The following is a 17307-nucleotide window of genomic DNA, read 5'->3' as shown; positions in this document are numbered from 1 at the left end:
CTGCAGGGATTCAACATTTCCTTCTCAGGTATGAGTCCATATGTGGGCTATGTCTGTAGAAGGAATGGAGGTGGGAGTCGTGGTAGGGCAGGAAAGGTTTTAGCAGAGGATGGAGGGTTGTGTGGAGGAGGCAGAAAAGAGGACTAAGGGTAATTAAAACGAGGGGTAGAAAGCAAAAGTGAAAAGCAGTCACAGGCACGTGGAAAGAGGCAGTTCTTTCATTGATGAGATCAAAAGCACTAAGCCTCTCTAAAGCGTGCATAAAGTAACATAAGGAGTGATTTGTCGGTCAGCAGGCTTAAGACAGACCATGCCTCAGGCCTGCGTCAGTCAGAGAAGGATAATTAAGAGACAACAGGGTCATGCAGGTAGAGGGTGTCTGATCGTGAGGAGAATGATCATCAAAGCATTGCATGTGGGCCAGTCTCCCGAGGACTGAAGACGGCAGAAGGAGAAGGAGGTGTGTACAGAAATAATGGGCCCCCCATATCGATGGTAAGAAATGGAGAATTAAACAGCCGTAGATACACGGTGTAGAGAGCTAGATAAAGGCACAGAAAGGAGATGAGACAGATGGTGATGCTGAGTGTGCAGGGCTCATAGAGAAGGTCGGATAAAGAGTGAGAGAGGAGAGTGAGACAGAGAGAGAATAGCAAGGTAGAGAAGCCTCGTTTCATGAGCATCCGGGTTAAATGTCTGCCTGCTGTTCACTGAAGTGAGACATATCTTATGAATCCATGAATATTCATGAAACGTAATTTGTGAATATATTTTTGTCTTCTTTCATGCTCTGCAATTAGCATCTATATAGTTCATTATTAGAATTCGTTTTTTAACCTTTTATGACCTTTAATGAACGTCTGCCAAGGCCATCATTCTACATCCTACACTTGATTGCTGCTTTAATGTTTTGCGGTGCTGAAATCAATAGGCTCCGTATAGTTCTGCATACTGCCAGATACAGACCGTGAGAGAAATGCTGATGGGAGTAAGACCTTTTTCCTCTTACTCCTGGGCTGCATTTTCTCAAATTATAAGGCCACCAGCAGCCCCATGTGTAAAAATATTTCACTGAGAGTGGCCTAGTTTTTAGAGAGCTCGTTCTTTATCCCGACAACCTGGAATCAAACGCTTGGCTTCCCAGCCTGATGAAGATTCCTTGAGCAAGACAGGTAATCCCCACAAACTACAGTGTTGCTTTGCCTGAACATGTCGTCTTTTTTGATGGAAGCAAACAAAAAGACTGGGAGTTATTTTCAAAAGAAGCAATAGATAGAGGATTCGTAATAAATTTTTGTTGTCTTATTTGCAGAGTATGATCTTGAACCTTGTGAGGACCCTGGAACGCCTCGGTACGGCTGGCACACGGGCTCCAAGTTTGGCATTGGCGACTCTTTGTCGTTCTACTGCAATACGGGCTATCGTCTGCAGGGGGCGAGGGAGATTGTGTGCCTGGGAGGTGGGCGCCGCATGTGGAGTGCCCCTCTGCCAAGGTGTGTGGGTACGTGGTCAACTGCTTTTATTCTGTTTCCGTTCTTGTTTATGTATGTGTTTATGCAACTAGCCAGTGTCAGCTTTTAAAATGTATTCAACACAGATGTAAACTTTCTTATTTGACATTTAAGAACCCAGCAGAATTGGATTTATGTAAGTAGACTACAGTTAAAAGGATAGACCTGTAATTAACTGATGTGAGCTGCTGGGTTAAACTATCTAGGGAGATCTCCTTTTCACTCATGAAGGCTTAAAGGCAGGTCAGTTACATTCACATTTCAAAAGGTTACTGTAGGGATTTAGTCATTGTGATAGTGTACCTAGCATGTTTTTGACATTGACCTGGTCTTGTGTCAGACTTACAGACTAAAAGTATCAGTGCATTTGTTGCATGATAAATGCCATGTTCTGATGTCCCTGTCTTTGAAAGTCTGGACTTTTTTTTCTGTACAAGTTAATTGTGGTTAAGTAATTTTCTGCTATTTAGCCCAGGCAGCAAGGCCAGTGAATGTTGTTACATTAAATATTAATTATTTAATAGTCTAATCTATGTTTCATAATGTGTCTGTCTCAGTTAAAAATGATTTTCACAAGGTAAGGTAATAAAAAGGGATGGACACTTTCTCATTTAAGTAGAATGTGTGAAATATACTTTTATCTTGTTAGGAAAAAGCTAATGAACCAGTTTTATGGTGTCTATTAATTTTCGTGAATGTATTCCTAATATGTTTAAGCAGGTCATATTGCTGTGTAGCTGATTGTGTCTGTTGTCTGCATGTTGTTGTTGGGTTTTTTTGTTTGCAGCTGAGTGCGGTTCAACAGTCTCCAACAATGAGGGAGTTCTTTTGTCCCCCAACTATCCAATGAACTATGACAACAGCCACGAGTGCGTGTACAGCATTCAGGTCCAAACAGGAAAAGGCATCAACATCACTGCCAGCACCTTTGAGCTTGCTCAAGGTGATGTTCTCAAGGTAAGCAAAGCAGTCGCTCATCTTTGCTGACACAAAGTAGATAAGCAACTTCAGTTTTGTGTCATTTTTAAAAATTGATGTTCAAGTATGCAAGCAAGGTCTTGATACTTTTTATTATTTGCAAAAAAAGGATTGCATGGGGAAAAAATGCTGAATTGTTTTGTCTTAGACGTCTGAAGGTCACGTGACAGCATCAGCAGCATTTGCTCGTGGGCATTTTTAACAGATTTGATAAGCACCACACATGTAATGAAGATGCAGATGTTTTGTTATTAGTCCAAAGCACTGTGGACTAGTATCTGTATCCATCTAGTAATGCAGCTGTATAGTCTCTTGTACTCAGTCATCTCGGGAATATCTCAAAAGTGGAAAAACATTTTCAGAGAGGTAGATTACCTTTAAGAAATGGAAAAACAAAACAGAGTCCTTCTGTAACGTTTCAAAGGAAAGAACACAGAGCCTTTTGTTTTTCATTTTTTATTGTTTCACAGATATCAGTCAGGGAAGCATGCTTCTACTTAAAATCCTTTCATAAAATAATAAACAAGTAAATAAACACAACATCAAAGAAAGATTCAATTTCAAACTCATGTTTCTAAGAGCCTTGAAAAGCAGTGGAAAGAGTCAACTGCCTGCCTGAAAATAAGTAGTTAATTAATAAAGAACATTTAATATTTGGTGAATATTTGTTAAAATATTTCTACTTTTAAATGGTATTAATTAAAAAGACAAGTTATTCTTCCAGACCATCTGTCACGAGCCTTGTTAGCTAAGCTCTACAGATATACTCTCAGATCAATGGAATGAATTATGGATGCTCCTTTCTTCATTATCTCATTTTATTTAGGACATTGGCTTGGCAATAGAGATGTCATATAAAATCGGATATATGACACTAATAGCTTCTTTTTAATCGTTGCTGTCTTACTTCAGTATTAATTTTTAATTCTTAATCAAAGCAACAAAACACTCCCTCGTGTTCCTTTCTGTCTCCGATTAGCTGTATGACGGTAAAGATGGGGCAGCGCCACTGCTTGGCACATACACGAGCACGCTGATGCAAGGTCTGTCCCTTACCAGCACTTCCAACTATCTGTGGCTTGAGTTCTACTCTGACCACGAGAAGACGGCTGCAGGTTTCCGGCTCATATACCACAGTAAGTCACATTTCATTTCCCTGGGGGAGGAGGGCCCTAAAGCTTTTCCAAATGAGTGAATTTAGCCTCACTTCGGGAGCCAGGCATTTGAAGTAGCAGAATTTGAAAGAAAATTTTAATTGACCCTCACCCCGCTTCGCTGTGTCTTTCACTGTCAGGGTATCCATTAAACACAGCATGGTGTTTCTGCTCCACTCCAGCAGGAAAATTGGCTTTTTTCTTTCTGTCCTTTCTCAACCTCTGTCTCTCTCCATGTGAGTCCTTTTTCTCTCTTTTATTTTGCTCTCCACTTCTGCAATTAGCGTCCTTGCTTGCCTAACTGTACCTTGTTAAAGCAGGTGAATTATTGTTAGGACTGTTTGAAGTCACTATGCTGCTGTTTGCGGTTTGTGTGTGTTGCCAGTTTGTATTTGCATGCACTGCATAGGGTGTGTGTGTACAAATCCACAAGTGCATGTGCACATTAAAAGTTTCGGTCATTGCTGTAAGGGGGGCAATAATAGATGGGGTTTTCTCTCCCCCCTAATTGGCTTGCTGACTGTGTGTTGTTGCTAACCATTTCTAATTTATTACTGTGAAGAGAGAATGTTTTGGCGACACTGCATTTTGCCATCCAATTTAAAGTGTTTTTGTCTTTCACCTGCAATTGTGTGCTCATTGAGATCTCTGAAATCTTTTGGTTTACCAGTAAACTTTCTAATGTAGAATTTAAGAGAGTAGTTAGGATGAAGTTCTGGTTTTCACTTTTGATCAGTTTTAAACTTTTGAATGGTTTGAAAATAATAATAATGAAAAGGGTTTTTTTTTTGATAACTCACAGTTCCTATGTCTTCAGCTTTCACTCTATGATAATGGCGCCAAATGTGCAAGGTACAACTGGTAATAGATATAAGAGAAACGTTTTAACAGTTTTGCTGTAAGATTCAGTTTGGCATTAGTTGTGAAGGGTTTGAGGATTCGGAGCCTGACAGATCTGCAAAAATGAAAAGAAAATGTGCATTAATCAGGAATGTGGGCTCATTTGCAACAACAAAATAAATTGCCATCTGTATCTAAATTAGTTGTGAAGAAATGGCTTAATTACAGGCTTCCTTTTGAGTTACAGAATACCCCATAATTAAGTATCACATAATTGGATTTCATTTGTGATATTTTTTCTTATCCATGGATGCACACAAGGTAAATGGCACAGTGTAAGCTGTATCTCTCAAGTGCAATCATTTGAGCCAAAATGAAAAGGGCTTTTTTTTTTAATGTAAGGAGAACTGAGTGATGTATGAGCAGCAAGGGGGCAAGGGAAAGGTGGGATATGGTCAGTTTAAATCTTGTCAGAACATGAAATCTTATCATGTTTTCATGACTCCTTCCAAAAGTGCTGAGGTAATTTCCTAAATGTGAGCGGTAACTGCTGGAGATTTATACTGGGCATGACACTTGTAATACTACCATAACATCTGGCATGGGCACGGACCTCGCTGTGAGATGAGACCATAAATCAGCACTGCTGGGTTTATGTGCGGCCACTCTTGCTGCATAGCGGAACACTTTAGTACCTAAAAGAGAGGAACAACATATGAAGGCCATACTCAAGCATGCTGAGCTAAAGATTTATCACATTTTCTTGTTTGTGGCTTGTTTAATTTCCTCTTCCAGAGCGTTCCAAGTGGATGGGTTGTTTCTCAGTCATAGCAAATGTCCACACTCAATTGAACATTTAATTACGAATAATTATGGTCTCTGTCCAAAGGAAATCTTTTATTGCTGGTAATATAATGGGACTATGAACCCTCATCTGTGCCCAACGGGAAATCGATACTCAAAGCTAAATCCATACCTCTTTAGAGTATAGATAAATGAGTACTGGTTCATCGAATGACAGTAGACTTTGTTACATAGTACTGTGTTACATTCATGTGTTGGTTCTTATCATCACCCTATGCCATTCTTCTTCTTTCTTGTCTAGGTTTTGAGCTGTCCCACTGTGACGATCCAGGTGTGCCACAGTTTGGCTTCAAAATCAGTGACCAGGGTCACTTTGCTGGAGGTGCCATCACGTTTGGCTGTGACCAAGGTTACACTCTGCACGGCTTTGGGATGCTAAAGTGCATGACTGGTGAAAGAAGAGCGTGGGACAACCCTCTTCCTTCATGTATAGGTAATCCTTTTTGCCTGAGTGCTGAATTTTTTCCTGTTCTGTCTGTCTAGTTATAGATAATAAGATAATAATAATAAAAGCTACAAACAGTGGGGTCTCCATTCTATGTGTCATAGTCCAGAGGATGGATACCCCACTGTTTGTAGCTTTTATTATTATTCAGAACAGCCACTGCTCAGCTAGGTGTTAATCCAAAGGATTTATCCCAACATGATTTGTTCTTAATTGAACTTTGCTGAAAGAAAATACGCCGCTTGTCATTTGGTAAAAGAATTTAAATGGCTTTGATGTTTTCTTGTGAATAATTGATCTGTGTGTGTGTTTTGGATGCAGAACTGGCTGTATGGAATGATTACGAACACTATAGTGTTATAGTGTATAGGATTGCTATTGAGCTTTCGCTGTGTTGCCGTACCCCTTTCGTCGAATGTTTGATTCGAATGTTTTAATCCCCCAGCAATTAATCTGCGTTTTTCTACAAGTAAAGGAATAATTATCGTATCTTTTTGTGTCATATTGAGACTTGGACATAAAACACAGTCCTGGCTGTACTTTCATATTCAGAACATGCTGAGACGGAAAGATAGAGAAATGATAAAGCTATTACCTGCACGCTGCTCGAGTCTGGAAGGTGTTGTGAAGCAGTGTCTGTTCCTTGATGTCTAGCGGTGATGGATTAGGGTAAAAGATGATTTACAAATTCCGGACGTGTGCAGAATTGCACATTTAATGCCAATGCTTTCCACTGCTGGAGAATTTCTTCTTTATGCCATTGTGATATGTCTAATACAACCGCAATGAGTAAATAAATAGATGTACTGATTAACTGGATAACAGTGCTGTGTCACTGAGTGATCAATATTAATAGTGAGCTTTGTATTTGTGAGCTGAGGTGAAATGGCATTTCCATTCATTTCTCCAGAGCCACATCCTCGTTGCCATCAAGGTCTTTTACATCTGCCCGGCATAATGATACTGATTATAGCCCACCAATGTTGTGATCTAATGCAATTTTCCTATTAATTAAGTGGCGTTTATTATGTAATATAGATAGCAAGACAATAACCAAGGAAGAGACAAAGTAGATTGGATGATAAGATATCCTTTCAGTTATTAACATTTGTAGCAGTGTCATTCCTGCAGTGTAGCCTGGCCTCTATAGTCTTTCTAACCAAATTAATGAATCGTTAGGAAGCAAACATGTTTTGTATCTCTGAGTTTCTCTGCTTAGACAGGAAGCCGCAGTCTCATTACCTGTTAGGATTGTTCGCTGTGGCTAAGCTTAAATTTTTGCACATTGTACCCTCAGAGCTGCAGTGAGCTGGTATCTGTTTTGTTTGTTAGTTGGTGTGTGTGTGTGTTTGTGTGTGTTTAACTTATGCACATTTTTTTGTCTGTGGAAGAATCTTGATTTTGTATTGTGCAAGTTTTGTATTTGGGCTTCAATATTTCTGTGTGTGTTTGTGTGTGTTTGTGTGTGTGCACATGCAGCGGAGTGTGGTGGCAGTTTTAAGGGTGAGTCTACTGGGCGTATCCTTTCTCCTGGCTATCCCTTCCCCTATGACAACAACCTGAGATGTACCTGGACAATTGAGGTCAATTCTGGCAACATCGTCAGGTAACTACAATGTCTACATATACATATTTAGGATAAATGTAATTTTGTTTATTTTCTTTATATTGTGCTACATGATTAATAACATTTGTATTAATAATTTTTGAGTTGTTGTTAATTAAGATGTGCAGGAATTTGTCTAAATATGCAAATTATTCATGAAATGGATGGTGAAAGAGAAAATAAATGATTTAAAGTGAACTAAGCAGAGTGTCCAGTGGACTATATGTGTGTTAACGTTAGAAGGATTTTAACAGCAGTTTAAATATATACAAGGAAATTGCCTAGAACTAAACTGCGGGGAGATGATTTAAATGCATCATAAATTAATGGAGGTCAGATAACTTGCCCTGACTTCAAAGGACTTAAAGATGAAAACATCCGTAAAATGTTTCCATGAGATGTTGTAATGTGCAGTTAAGATTTTGAACATGAAGAATTCGCCTCTCAAGTTAGATGTCATCAAGAAAAACGGCCTGCAGCAGCTCCATTAACAATGATTGTGTGAGGGACTTTGTAGACACTGTGACAGCACCCAGAGGAATATTACTGGGACATGGAAGCTTTTTTTTTTCTTCCTTTGTTTTGGCTGAGAGCTCCCACTATTACTGTGAAATAAAACCGATTTGGGCTTAGAGGTCGAAGTAAACATGATATGATTTCATAAAGTCAACCACACATTCTCTGTGAGATGAGCTGCTTCGGGCCATCTCTTGATGAGATTGCAGATAAGTCTGTGGTCTCATAGTGTAATTCTGACTTTAGAAGAAGTTGATTGATGATAGCAAATCTCAGCTAAAATGCCCAAAAGCAAAGGGACATTGTTTCTGGAATTAATTGAATCTTGCTAAGTTCAACACCTATTTGGTGCCCCATCTTGAGGGGTTTTCATTGTATTTGCAGTGTACAATGAATGCAAACTTCATTTATGTCAGTACAAAAAGAGAATACAAGAATTTATTTAATGTTAACTCATTCTAACCATATGTAAGTTAATAGAGAGTTTGCATATGGTCAGCCATAGAGACTTGCGGTGAACTAAAACCAAACTATGCCAACAATCTTTTGTGTTCACCTCTTTCAGCCTCCAGTTTCTTGCATTCGACACAGAGGCATCCCATGACATCCTGAAGGTTTGGGATGGGCCTCCTGAGAATGAAATGTCTCTGAAGGAAGTTAGTGGCTCACTGCTGCCTGAAGGAATCCACTCGACTCTCAACATCGTCACCATTCAGTTTGAGACTGATTTTTACATCACCAAGTCTGGCTTTGCCATTGACTTCTCAAGTGAGTATATCCTGCGAGCTACATAGCTATGTGGTAGTATATATTGTTTTTTTGCTTGATCTCAATAACAGTTTCTGCAAAGAGTTGAGAATAGTGTGATTAATTCAATGTACAAGTATGTTGTTTACCGCTGCCTAATGTCTTGCTGAGCAGATCTGTATAAGGATCATCACACAAATGCAGTGCATGAAAGGAGTATGCTGAAGCCTCTTTCTCTGTTGACTTCTAATAGATTCCCAAATATTGTTCTTTTCCATTTGTGTCTTATGGATCTCTCAGAATAATTTGTAATAATGTCTTGATGAGCAGTGAAAGTCTCTGATATGTTACACTTCACTGCTGACTGTCTACTATGCAATATTTGCTGCTGTGACATAATGCATTTGCTTTGCTGATGACTACTTTCAAAACTAAGCATCTGGAAGCAAACTGAAAATGAAACAACATGCATGCCAAATATGATGAGCTTGTAATGTTTTTGTTTTCTTTAGCATACAGGCAGCCTAATACAAAAATCAATTATATGGGATTCACTGCACTGCGCTGCAAAATGGAACTGATTCTGCAGACATGCTGTACTTAAATACGCTGCTTGCCTGAGGCTGGTGGTTTTCAGAACTGAATGCGAGTAATAGGGAAGGGATGATGGGAACAATAGTCATGTAGGATTTCATTAAGAATATACTACCTTAAATAAAAATGTAAGCAAGAAATCACTCCCACTATCAAATTAATGTGGTAGTGAGAGTTTCCACCAGGCACTAAGATGAAGAACAAAATCTAACCCATAAAAATACCATGGAAGATTTTTTTATATTGGATTTTGATTTAATTTGCTATGTCTCAGACTATACAGGCATCAGTTAGCATGTTCATCATAGTACAATTAGAGAAACATTGAACAAGCGTGGCTTATTTCAAGCAGAAAGCATCCTGCAACATGGCAGCACAGCTGGACAGATGAGACTAAAAGTAGAGATGCTTGTCTATAATGCACAGCAACACATTTGGTTGAAGCTCGTTAGGTCCCCATCCTAGGGGTAAACTAGACATCCAACATGCAGCTAACATGAGACTCTACCACTCCCAAGAAAAAGCCTGCAGCACATAACAATTCAAGATGTTGAGCAGCAGTTTATTCACTTCAGAGGTAAGCATTGCCAAAATGACAAACAGAAGTTTCTTATTGTTCCTAATGTCCCCTAAAACAAAATAAAAGCCAAACAGTCGACAATTCTTTAACCTGTACTCCTAAGCAATAAACAAAAGAAAAAGGATTTCAACAGAAAGAGATTCTCACTCCTACTGAACTGCTCACTGTGTGCATATGTGTATAATTATTTACAATTTACTATTTACAAAGACTGTTTATTCAAGGCTTTTAGCTAACAACCCAGGGCTCTATTCCAGGAAGCAGGTTCATCGAACTCTGCGTTTAAAAACAAACTCTGAGCTGAGTAACTGTGTGATCAGCAACTCTGAGTTTTTGGTTCCAGAACAGCTAATCAGATTTAGTTTAATCAACTCTGTGTTTGTTCACCTTAAGTTAAGCTTGTGCGTGAGTAAACAACGAAGGCCATCATCAGTGGAGCTCTGATACCAAAATTCACCATGGCAACAGGTAAATAAAGCACAGAGAATCAATTTCATTTCAGTGGACTAAGGAATATGAAGCATGTCAGTGCCGAACATGATATTTATCTTAAAAAAAACAAGAGGAAAGAAAATCACCTTGAACCACTCTGTCATCTTTTTTTTAAGATTAGTATTTTTTCATCATTTGTCATCATTTACCATCCTTGAATTTTCATTAGATGAAGCTGGAAACTGTGACCTGATCAAATGTTGCTGACAGAAACTGACGCTAAAAGTCTGAAGAAACATATCAGATAGTTCACTGAGGGACCTGTGATATTAGTTACTCAGATAGCAACAGAGCCTGGGAGGATCTGCTCTGGAGTCAGTTTTTTTTAGTTCAATAAAAACATTTTTTGCTGCAGTTTTATGACACTTTAATTTTTTCAGTAATTATTTAGTATAAATTTAATGTACTGATGGGATGCAATAACCTCAATTTTTAATTAAAGATTTTTGTTATTAGTGGATAAAAATGTGTGATGACATTTGCAGCAAACTCTTCTGTAATGTTTCCCAGTTTAACCAGCAAACATTTTACTCAGTTTCTGTGAATAGTAATTTTATATCAACTCAAAAAATACAAGACAGCTTTCTGAGTGTTTAATGGATTTACTGTAAAGATAAGAAATTGAAATTGAAGCTTTTACAGGTTTTAAATATTTCAGAATTGTTTTTAGTGGATGAGCCATTATAAATGCAGATGTTGGGACAAAATAAGCCACTACGAATCCAAAATAGACACAATGAGTTGGGAGATGAGTGGATCCGAATTGGATCTAGGCCAGATTCATTTGGGATCCTTGATCCTGATCTTTTTTTTTAAACCATCCATCTGTGCAAGTGGACATGGTTTACTGATCCATTACGGAGCCTATGACAGCTTCAGGCAAAACGGGTTCTGAGTCAACCCACTGAGACTGATTTAGGGTTTTTTTGTAGCTGAAAATATGTGTCATAGTCTGAATTTCAGATGCTGAACCTTTCAAAATGTTGCTTGATATCATCTAATGAATGGATTTCAATTTGTGAAGAAATTTTAACATGAAATTTTCAAAACACAATCAGCTCTCTGCAGCTGCTTTAAAAACTCATTTTAAAATACATTTAGTTGAGTTTTAGAAGCCTAAAGTAATTTCAGAACCAGCTTTATTCACTTATTCACATCATCTCCTGGATCCCATCTATATCTGCGTAACTTTGTGCTGAACTTTGGGGGGGTCAAGATCTTTGTCTAAATAAATAAATAAATCTGGGTGAATTCCCAGATGATAAGACATGCAACTACTTTGCTGGTAATACCTGAAATGAGTAAAGAAAATCAACACCCTATTTATGCAAGATAATTCATACTTTTATTAGGGGGGGGGGGTTATATTGTTTGGGTCTGATTATTATTGATTATTATTGTCTGATTATTATGTGCCCATCTATGACAGACATTTTTCCATTAATTTGACTGATTACAACATGACAAATGATTGATTATTGATCAGTGTTGTATATGTCCAAACCTTTATACAGACAGGTTTGATGTAAACAGTGATTACTGCAGTGAGGTCCACTAAAAGTTTTCAGTGTGGGGAAGCTGGCTGACAGCTTGACAACTGCATTACTGTCCACAGAGTCACAGTGTTAGAAAGATGGAGACTATAGATTTTATTCTCAGCTGATAACAATTCGACCTAATTGTTGTTTCTATCCGTATAGCTGTTTTGACAACTGAATGATTAGATTAAAAAGGAAAAAAAAATAGTGAAATAACAATACACCAGGATTTTGATGTTCAATGCAAATTAATTATCTCTATTACACGCTCTACTAGCAACTTTATAAATGAGGACATGAATGGGGTTTCGGGGAACAAAACCTGCAAGTTACTGGGTTAATTTTGCAGTGTGTTACCCTGGTAACTGACTCAGAGTTTAAGTTAACTGCCTTTCTGGAACAGAGATGAGTTTCCCTCATCTCAAGGTTAACAAACTACAGCTGTTAGCCAAACCTGCTTATATCATAAGTATAATTCAGCTCTCAAGATTTATTATCAGTGTCTACTCGGGCTTTTCACACAAACACTCAATGCAGCTAGCAAACTAACTGCTCACTGTTTTTTTTAAACACAAAGAAGGCAAGGAGAGGAATTGGTTGGCTGTCAACTAGAAGTTCAGAGGATGCTGTCTGCGGATCCAATCCGCACACAGGAACTTCTTCAAACCAGCAGTCAGGGGCAAACACATACACATAAATACGTACACACACTTTGGAGAGAGAGCTTCACACTCTAATAGCAGGAGGCTCATGTATAAACAAACACTTCACACATCATCGTGGATCATGACAACTAAAGCACGGAGGTGGAAGGATGATGATGATTTGGGCTTGTTTTGCAGCCATGGGACCTGGGCAGTTTGCAGTCAGTGAGTCAGTCATGAGAATGATTGAAGAAAATGATTTCTTCAAGTAATTTCTCCTAAAGCTGTTTCTACAAGCTATTGAATATAGGGTGTACTTAATTTTCAGAGGACTCGTAAAAGCTTTGTTTCACTTTACTGTATGTGACAGTATGAAATATTAATCACATTGAATGCTATATAATAGACATTGCCCTTTTAGATCAAATTTCTGTGTTTTACATATTTAATTTGATGAGCCGTTGGATATGTTTGATTTAGGAAAAACAGCAACAACAACAACACAGAAGTTCAATAAACTAAACTAGTCTTGATTCTCTCTTGAGAGTCTGTTATGCTGGATATTTGCAAAATCCAGCAGAATTTACCAGAACATTATCAAAGCCCTCGGCTGCTGCACAGCTGTGTTGAAGAGAAACAGATTAGGAAAACATGGCAGGACTGTTTTCCGGCTCTGTGCTGTAACTCTGTTTGAGCTGCAGTTTAAACATAACCCTACATGGAAACTCTTGTGCATTCTTTCCTGTGCATTTTATGTCGGACCCCAGCTGCTTTTGCTGTGTGTCTGTGAATCACACGTATGTGTTTGCCTTTCAGGTTCGCTTGCAACAGCCTGCAGAGATCCAGGTATTCCCATGAATGGCAGTCGCAACGGAGAAGGGCGGGAGCCGGGTGACTCTGTGACCTTCTCCTGTGATCCGGGATATGAATTGCAGGGAGAGAGCAGAATCACCTGCATCCAAGTGGAAAATAGATACTACTGGCAACCCAGCCCTCCAAGCTGCATTGGTGAGAGAGAGAAAGATTTAAAGAGAGAAGGGAGGTAGTGTGGAGGAGATTGAAGAAAGAAGTTGCGCAGGGAAGTGTAGAGGATCAGAGGGAAGAAGAGATATGGAGAGGAAGAGGTAGAGCAAAGAGTTTGTCTATTAACTGACTGCAGATGAGACTGTAATTCTCTCTCACTCATGTCTTAAAAGTGTGTGTAGAATAAACAACACTCTTCAGATATGTTTGAGCTGTTGCCAGCTCTTATGTGGACAAATCCACTTCTGTTGTTGGTTAAAAGACTGAGTAGTCTATGGTCTCCCAAAACAGTGTCTTATTGGGGCTTAACAGCTAATTACCTAACAATACGATTAGAAATAATTACACTAAGTAGGTCCAAAGAAACCTAAATGTTCTTGAGTTGCTGCCAACTGGTCTAACAGACTCTTTTTCTGGTCATGAAAGACCTAGGCGTTTGCAAGTCTTGGAGCGTAATTACAAGATCACACAACTTGGCATAATCCACTGACACCAGAAGCATCTCTGTGTGACTGAAAACTTGATGTAAATGTCAGCTGTTCATGTGCTAATAAAGTGTCACCATGCCTAATAAAAACAGCACAGTCACCGTCGTGTTACAAACACTGCTTCATTGTGCTGTGACAGTTGTTAGTTTATTTATCAAAATCAACAGTTGACAGACGCGCAAAGAATTATGGGGAGTGGGGGAGTGCCCGAGGCAGTAAAAATGACATTGAAATAGTCACAAACATAGCCATGCTACTGAGTCTGTTGACTTTCAGATTGCTTTGCTACATTGATACTTGACGCGTTCACATAGTCCCAGGGAGATTAAGGAGCAATGAAGGCGGATTAAATAATTAACATGATAACATATGGAATAAAGTCTTGTAAGGGATACATACTGTTTTTTCAGTCATTTATATCTGAAAAATACACACTTCATAGATGCTGCATTGCATTGTGTTGTAAAAGCACACCGTATTGAAATGAATCAGCTCAATTGTCAGGCGTATCACGGTGTTATAATGCAAAGGGGGGAAAACAGTGGCCTTTCTAATGCCCTAATCTTTGTTACTGCACCACCGGCTGATGGAGATTTACAAAGGTTATAGAAATAGCCAGTTAAATTTAACGACCCATAAGTGTACATGCCTTACATGTATCAAGCTGAATTTAGCTAAAGACATTTGCAGCACGTTTAAAGACTACTTATGTGTTCACAGCTTTTTTTTTCTCATTCATCTCTTCCTCCTTTTTATCTCTCAAGCTCCTTGTGGTGGGAATGTGACAGGGTCTTCAGGATTCATCCTTTCTCCCAACTACCCCCATCCCTACCCACACAGCAAAGACTGTGACTGGCTTATCGCAGTTCACTCTGACTATGTCATCTCCCTGGCTTTCATCAGGTAATACGACAACACCAGAACCTAAACCACATGGGTTGATGTATTATTCACACGTGTGGACTTTTCACTTATATTAAGTATTTAGTCAAAAGAAATGTGAGGACTTGACGTATTTGCAGGATGTGAGAAGGCCAATAGATAAAGAAAAATAGTGTTGTCCCTTAAGCACATGGGCCAATAGCTTACAAGCTGAATCTTTCCCTAAACCTGTGGTATTTTTTTGTAACCTGTCTGAAACAGAATTGACTCAGTTCTCAGTGGATGTGCAGTGGATCGGGCTGTGCAATGGAATTGCTTGTTTTCTGCAGTGGAACCTGCTATAGCATCACAGCATTAAGCACAGTTGACCATGTGTGTTAAGCAGAAGACCTAAGTTTGAGCCAAGGTGTGTTGGGAGATAGGGAGGAAGCAGCGGTGCCTTTACAGACACTTAGAAGGAGCAGTATTTCAGCCTGCTTTGCTGAAATGTGGGGAAACATGGTTTGTGGGTGAATACTATATTGCAGAATTGTGATAGGAGTGCATCTCGTTAAATATGCTGAAAGATAGTCCGACTGTGTGCTTTGCATTATTAATTGCAATCTAAGCATGCAGCACCAATATCTGCAAAGCAAACCCACAGATGCGCCCGAGGCCAGTTTTCTTGGGCAGTCTTCTTTTGACTGTCGAGTACTTTTTGTGAAAGCCTGGAAAGGAACAAAAGGTACACTGCTGTTTGTGTACTTCCGCACACCTCGCGGTGAAGGCGGAGAACTCGCCATGTTTCTTCTTCAGCTTTGTCTTTCAAAACAAACGTCTAATAGAGTTAGACTCTCTCTCTCTGACTCTTGGGAATTGCCAAGTGAAAGGATGGGGTTATGATTTTAAATTGGAGTTGCCTTGATCCAACTCAAATGCAATTATCTCCAAGCTATTTACATTTTCGTCATAAACCGCGCTCATTATTTTGAAAACAAATGCTCCCCTTTCTCTCTGACTGCAGCATGTGATTTGATATACAGCGCTACAATATGAAACGATCTTTTCACACTGCATTGCTGTCGCCGTCTGGGAAGATTTTGTGCCACCGCAGTGTCACAACAATTTAATCTCTTCTCACCTCTTGGGGGAGATATCTTTTTTTATCTCTTTGTCTGGAGATGCAAAACAAATCGCTTGGCATGACTCAGTTCTAGCATTGCAGTGCACACTTTCATTTTGAGACCCAATTGCATTCTAAATCTCTCAATCTGTACAATCTGGTGGTTAAGGCTTGGCAAAATAATAACTGTTTTATCTTTCATTTGTTTCTTTCTTTTGCTTGTCACAGCTTCAGTATTGAGCCAAACTATGATTTCTTGTACATCTACGATGGGCCAGACAGCAGCGCCCATCTGATTGGCAGCTTCCAAGACAGTAAACTTCCTGAGAAGATTGAGAGCACTTCCAACTTCATGTACTTGGCATTTCGTAGCGACGGCTCTGTGAGCTACACTGGCTTTCATTTGGAATACAAAGGTACTCTAAAGGCTTGGGCATGCGCTTCTTTAAGCATTTTAAGCATTTCCACTGAATATTTTTATGTAGTTCAGCAGGGGATTTCCTTTGATACACATCTTGTCTTTTGAACACAACACTACACACAGCTACTTGGAGATTAGCCTAAGACCCAGCCTCCTCTATTGCCACAAATTTACAATCTTAATTAATGTTTTTAATACCACAGTGCTGTTAATTTAAACAGAAACTTGCAATCTGTGTAACGCTTAATGCATTTAACAAATCCCTCTCATTTTAGGCAGTTGTCACTGTTGTAAAAGCTTTGTTTTTTTTGATTGGCAGCTAAACTGCGGGAGGCGTGTTTTGATCCCGGGAATGTGATGAATGGCACTAGAATGGGTACTGACTACAAGCTGGGATCTATGGTGACATTTCATTGTGAGGCTGGCTACCTGCTGCAGGGCTACTCGACACTGACGTGTGTCATGGGCAACAGCAAGAGACCCGAGTGGGACAGAGCTAAACCAAGTTGTCAAGGTAAGAGGCAACACCTCGGCAATAACAGAAGGCCTTAGAAGCAGAAAACTGCACTCCAGCTGTTTGGTCAATATTTGATACAGTGTGATACCAGGAGAGCGCTGTGTTTAAAAAAAGAGCTGAAATGTGGCGCACGCTGCTGTCTGTTTGATGCACATGTAGAACATAGCACATTCTGGTCACTCAATTAATAAAGACAAAAATATAATGGGTTCAACTGTAGTGCAGCAGTCATGAACTGGGATTATGGAGGGCAAAATACAGCATGCCATGATTGTGTCAAAGCATAGTGTCCAATTCCAGATCCACACAGTACTCTGCCCTGCATGGTATTTGTGTCTTCTGGATTTAAACGACACTCCCAAATG

General features: G+C 39.3%; 1 protein-coding gene across 7 annotated transcripts in view; it reads left to right on the top strand.

The window, feature by feature from the left end:
- The window catches only part of LOC146377328 (CUB and sushi domain-containing protein 3-like), a 233650-nt gene that overhangs the window by 102972 nt on the left and 113371 nt on the right, over nucleotides 1–17307 (top strand). For all 7 annotated transcript variants that reach the window (XR_014801636.1, XR_014801635.1, XM_084943659.1 and 4 more), the window contains 11 exons: nucleotides 1–28; nucleotides 1313–1501; nucleotides 2299–2468; nucleotides 3469–3625; nucleotides 5589–5780; nucleotides 7272–7398; nucleotides 8480–8682; nucleotides 13326–13517; nucleotides 14785–14923; nucleotides 16233–16420; nucleotides 16745–16939. The exon at nucleotides 1–28 is cut by the window's left edge and continues 188 nt beyond it. Coding sequence is in view for 5 of the 7 variants with exons in the window: in XM_084943659.1 (XP_084799785.1) it covers nucleotides 1–28; nucleotides 1313–1501; nucleotides 2299–2468; nucleotides 3469–3625; nucleotides 5589–5780; nucleotides 7272–7398; nucleotides 8480–8682; nucleotides 13326–13517; nucleotides 14785–14923; nucleotides 16233–16420; nucleotides 16745–16939 (1780 nt within the window). In the remaining 2 variants the exon portion in view is untranslated. The remainder of the gene's footprint in view (nucleotides 29–1312; nucleotides 1502–2298; nucleotides 2469–3468; nucleotides 3626–5588; nucleotides 5781–7271; nucleotides 7399–8479; nucleotides 8683–13325; nucleotides 13518–14784; nucleotides 14924–16232; nucleotides 16421–16744; nucleotides 16940–17307) is intronic.

Source organism: Perissodus microlepis, chromosome 11 (genome assembly GCF_051167445.1).
Source record: "Perissodus microlepis isolate ML-2025 ecotype Zambia chromosome 11, ASM5116744v1, whole genome shotgun sequence".
Lineage (NCBI taxonomy): Eukaryota > Metazoa > Chordata > Actinopteri > Cichliformes > Cichlidae > Perissodus > Perissodus microlepis.
Note: the sequence above shows the minus strand (reverse complement) of the source record. Positions and strands in the feature narration are given on the sequence as shown.